The following is a 4,453-nucleotide window of genomic DNA, read 5'->3' on the forward strand; positions in this document are numbered from 1 at the left end:
CATCCATCCATCCATCCATCCATCCATCCATCCATCCATCCATCCATCCATCCATCCATCCATCCATCCATCCATCCATCCATCCATCCATAAACAAACAACACACAGATTTAATCAGTAAGGTTTGCAATGAGGAAACTTTTGCTCTGTCTGTTTTGCATGAGGATCAAACTACAGTTGGCCACAGAAAGGATAAGCTAAGACCTCACTCGCCACAATCCAGGAAAATAAGCCTCCTTTAAACTTTGGTTGAATGATCATGATTTGGGGAAGATCTACTGTAGATAACCACCATGAATTCTGTATGAGAAGATCCTTGAGGAAAAGTTTACAGGACTAGCTGTTGGTGAGTTTATTAATGTCTTTCCAAGCTTTTTTCTTCCTTTTTGTCTTGTATATTACCCTGTAACTGAAAACTGGAATGAATAATCACTTTCCAGCAGGACCTGAAATATAGTTTATTTGGTGGAAATATATTTCTGTAACAGAACAGCCCTGTCACAGTACACACAAAATACAGTGAAAATATGTAGCAGGGGATAAAAATGAATGGAATGTTCCTAAAGCTCTTTTGCAAAGGAAAATAGACAAATGAGTTAATTATTCTGATGTTAACAGTTGGTGAAGACACATCAGACTGGAGAGCAAAATAAGGCTGTACACAGCATTCACTCAGGTGCTTAATAACATCTTTTTAGACTTTTATGTAAAATGTCAAAAACCATACAAAGGTTTACTAACCGTTTTACAATTATCTGATACTTGACTTTTAAATAAACCCCAAAAACATTGAAGTTTGAGGTTTTTAAGTTAAGAAATATGGAAATAAATGACTAGGAATTAATACTTCTGAAAGATTTTGTGAGTTCTTAGCTGAATTTGTTCTCAAATGAAGCAATATCACAAGGTTTGTGAAATAGCATAAACTTTGGGTTATTTCTGCTTTATATTTGTTGAAATAATTCAAAGACTACAACAACCATGTGTCACAGGAGTTTGGTGATCCGACGATTAACTTAATGCCACATTGACGTTTGCATTAATGAATAATGCTAAATTATCTAAAGCACCTAAAGACTCCTTAAGTAATATTTTATTAAATGTTATCTGTGTAGACCTGATTGTGTTTAAAGATTAATATCAAAGTAAAAAGACAAGAAGCAAATATGTATATCTATTTATCTTTTTCTACATCTGCTGTTTTTGATGTTTCTTCAATCAATGGCAGCAACTGAATATTTAAAAAGCAGCACACCGCATTAGAAAAGAAACTTACTATTCAGGATTCATGATTGGTTAGGTTCCTCACAGGCCTAGATTAAAAAAAAAACAACAAAAAAAAAACCCAACAAAAGCAACAAAGCACAATCTTCAAACTAAATCCTAAACGAACAGAAGGCCAGACAGTGCCTGAAAATATTTTTCCAGTGGCCGGTTTGTTTAAGTATTGGTGCTTTCTTCACAGGACAACTAGCAGAAAAAAAGCTCTCTGTGTCTGACTTATGAGCTGACTGCCTCATTATTTATTAATAAAGTTCTGCTCAGGTTACACTGAGAACAGCACCTGGATCCAGGACACAGCTCAACTTGTCCTCCTCATTTTATATTGTTCTGAAACCAAAATATAGCAATCTAACTGGTTAAAATATTTAGTAAATTAAGCTTCTTTGGAACTATTTCATATGAAGCCCAGTTGTAATCCTGATGCACAGAGTGACAGCATACACGGCCCGAGCAATTGCAGCTCACAAACAGAAAAGCAGGAGAAAGCTTATTCAAGAAAGAGGAAGACATGTAGCTCCTTTACCAGTTCTTATTGATTACAGCAGATGTTTTAGTAGCTCCATTCATAGGATGCAGGTTTTATCTTTTTATTTCTATAATAAGGTCAAGTTTTCAAATATGCTTTGATCTGCTGCAAGGTAAAATGATCCATATGTATAATATTGACAAGAAGCAGGCCCTGAGTGATTGATTTTTGAACAAAACCTGAAATTTTGGTTTGGCAATGTATTTTTATTCACTCCAGGGTACACAGGATGATGGGACTCTGTCATGGTTAATGTCGTTTTTTTTTGCAAAAAATTATGCCTCCTTATGAGAAAAGGTTTATCCATCTGAAAAAACAGTAAACAGAACATTTTTAAAAAGATATTAACCCTGTTTGTTACTGTAAACATTAGGGACATAAAAAGAAGAAAAAAATATATAGTTCAGACACCTATGTTGGTTACCTAAAAATATTGGAAGCAGAAATTCTGTCATAAGCAGGCTGCCCTTTTAAAATAGCCTTACTGTCTTTTATGAAATAATTACTTTTATAATATTGTAATAATAACATTACATTTAGGGGCACCACACAATTAAATTACCAGTAAACAACAACTCAGATTACCAATAGGATTAGCAGTAAATTAGTAAGTAAATCACAATTAATTTCAGATTACCAGTAAACCAGATTATAAGTCAAATTAATTGTATGACAGCTAGATTATCCATCTGATTACAACTATACCGTTAAAATGATCAATTCATCTGCCGGATTATGTGTCAGACAACCAGAATGTGACCAAATACAACTATATGGTGTAAGTAACTATCTACATATATTAACACTTCTATATATTTCATCTAACTGCACGACACTGTTAATAACAAAATATAGTGGCAGTGTGGTCAAATGAGTACCTCATCTTTACCAACCGTTTACAAACAGCATGATGTCATAAAAGTTCCCGGAAATAAAAAATAACATGCAGAGGCAATTCATGAGTCAAAGGATAACTACCTGAAAAGATTCACATAAACTGAGTCCTTCCCTCTTTGTTATATATTGCATTTAATTTTTGTCCATAAAATTGAATGTTTTTTTTTATTTTTTTCATTTTAAACATTTATTTTCTATATTCTTGAGCTTTCATTTATTTTTCTTATTTGCCTCATTCTCTCCATTCCCTATTGTTTTTACTAGGTCATCTCTCCTCCCTTTACTTTTTCTATGCTCTCCTATATCTTTTGGGCCGGGGGAAAAACTGAAAGAGATTTCCTTGAATTCAGCGCTGGCTCCCATGTGTGACCCTCCTGGTCACGGGAACAAGCAGGGAGCAGAGGACTGGGAATGAGGGGACACACGATGGCTGAGCAGCTGTGTGGGGTCAGAGGTCAGCAGCCCTGACGACGACCCGTTGCCGGGACAGAGACGGCGGCGATAGCAGTTGCTAGGACGAGCCGATCGCGATGAAGCACAGAGGTGGGAAAACTGGGGGAAGGGACCGAGGGAAAGAAGAGCAAAAGAAGGCATCAAAACAAAGAGATGAGGTTAGAAAGCAAGAGGAATGGCTGGGAACGCAGAAGCAGAAACAAAATGAAACTTTAAAGAGGAGCTAAACAAGCAAAGACGGATAAGAAGAATACAAAAAAAAAAGAGAAAAGGGGTTATAATGACATTTGCATATTAGCTAATATAGCAGAAAACAGTCAGTATGAAAAAAAAATCCACTTTTACGATACTTTTCCTGAAACTAAAAACTGAAACTTATGACTTTAAGACTTTAGTAAATCTATCAAAAGTGAACAAAATAAGAGTCATCACCATCTGCAGGTGATTTGGTTTTCTTTCGTCTTAGTCCTTTTATCTTAACCACTTTGCAGCAAACCAAGAAAAACTATGAGGTCAGGTGTGGTCTGCAGGGTCTGCAAGGTGTAACTGAGTGTACCTGCTTCATAGAATATCAGTAATCTAATGTTCACAGCTTTGTATAATATAATAAAAAAAGGTTGACACAATAAGCTGAGCAAAAAAGTTAAAAAGATTATTCAAAAGTTATAACCTGTATCAGCATTGATGTCTTGAGGGTTATGTTGTAACAAATAAAACATTATTCTTTCAGTCTATGTTTGTCGTGAATTTCTTACAGAAGCACACATTTTTCCATATTAAGGGAAGCAAATGTTTTTTTGTAATTACATTTACCCTGATGTTTGCCATGAAAATAACTATTTTCTTTAAAATGTCACAGAAGTAATAAGGTCTGGGTCTGTCCTCCAATGACTCTCTTCACCGAATGCCTTATGAAGTGTTAATGTTTTCAGTATTTGTTCATATATGTTATAGTTTTCTGTTTTCTAATATTTTTCCCTGAGGTTAGTTGTGTTTCTTTGGGTTTAAGTTGAACTCCTGCTTTAATTAGTCTTCCTCCCTCAGCTCACTCTCTTTACGTCCTGACTCAGCTGCTCCATGTTTTCTCCTGATCAACACACTGCCATTCTTTGTCAGTCCTCAAACCTGCCTCAACATATAAACACTTTTTGATCTTCAGTGCTCATACTTCCACCTGTTACGGCTCTTTTCCGGCCCATGCTCCATGTCCAGCTGTTTTTTTTGGGGAGATATCAACAAATCCTTCAATCTTCCATACATTCCTGACTGTGCTTGGTTTCCTGCTCCAATGTC

At 35.6% G+C, this 4,453-nt stretch overlaps 1 protein-coding gene across 1 annotated transcript in view; it reads right to left on the reverse strand.

Moving 5' to 3' along the window:
• The window catches only part of LOC107091612 (ras-related protein Rab-1B-like), a 6,366-nt gene extending 2,127 nt beyond the window's left edge, over positions 1-4,239 (reverse strand). The window contains exons 1-2 of the mRNA XM_015385631.1: positions 4,210-4,239; positions 3,090-3,259 (exon numbers count right to left, since the gene is read on the reverse strand). Coding sequence (XP_015241117.1) covers positions 3,090-3,259; positions 4,210-4,239 — 200 coding nt within the window. The remainder of the gene's footprint in view (positions 1-3,089; positions 3,260-4,209) is intronic.
• Positions 4,240-4,453: the final 214 nt, after the last annotated feature.

This window comes from Cyprinodon variegatus, unplaced genomic scaffold (assembly GCF_000732505.1).
Source record: "Cyprinodon variegatus isolate N-32 unplaced genomic scaffold, C_variegatus-1.0 Scaffold345, whole genome shotgun sequence".
Classification (NCBI taxonomy): domain Eukaryota; kingdom Metazoa; phylum Chordata; class Actinopteri; order Cyprinodontiformes; family Cyprinodontidae; genus Cyprinodon; species Cyprinodon variegatus.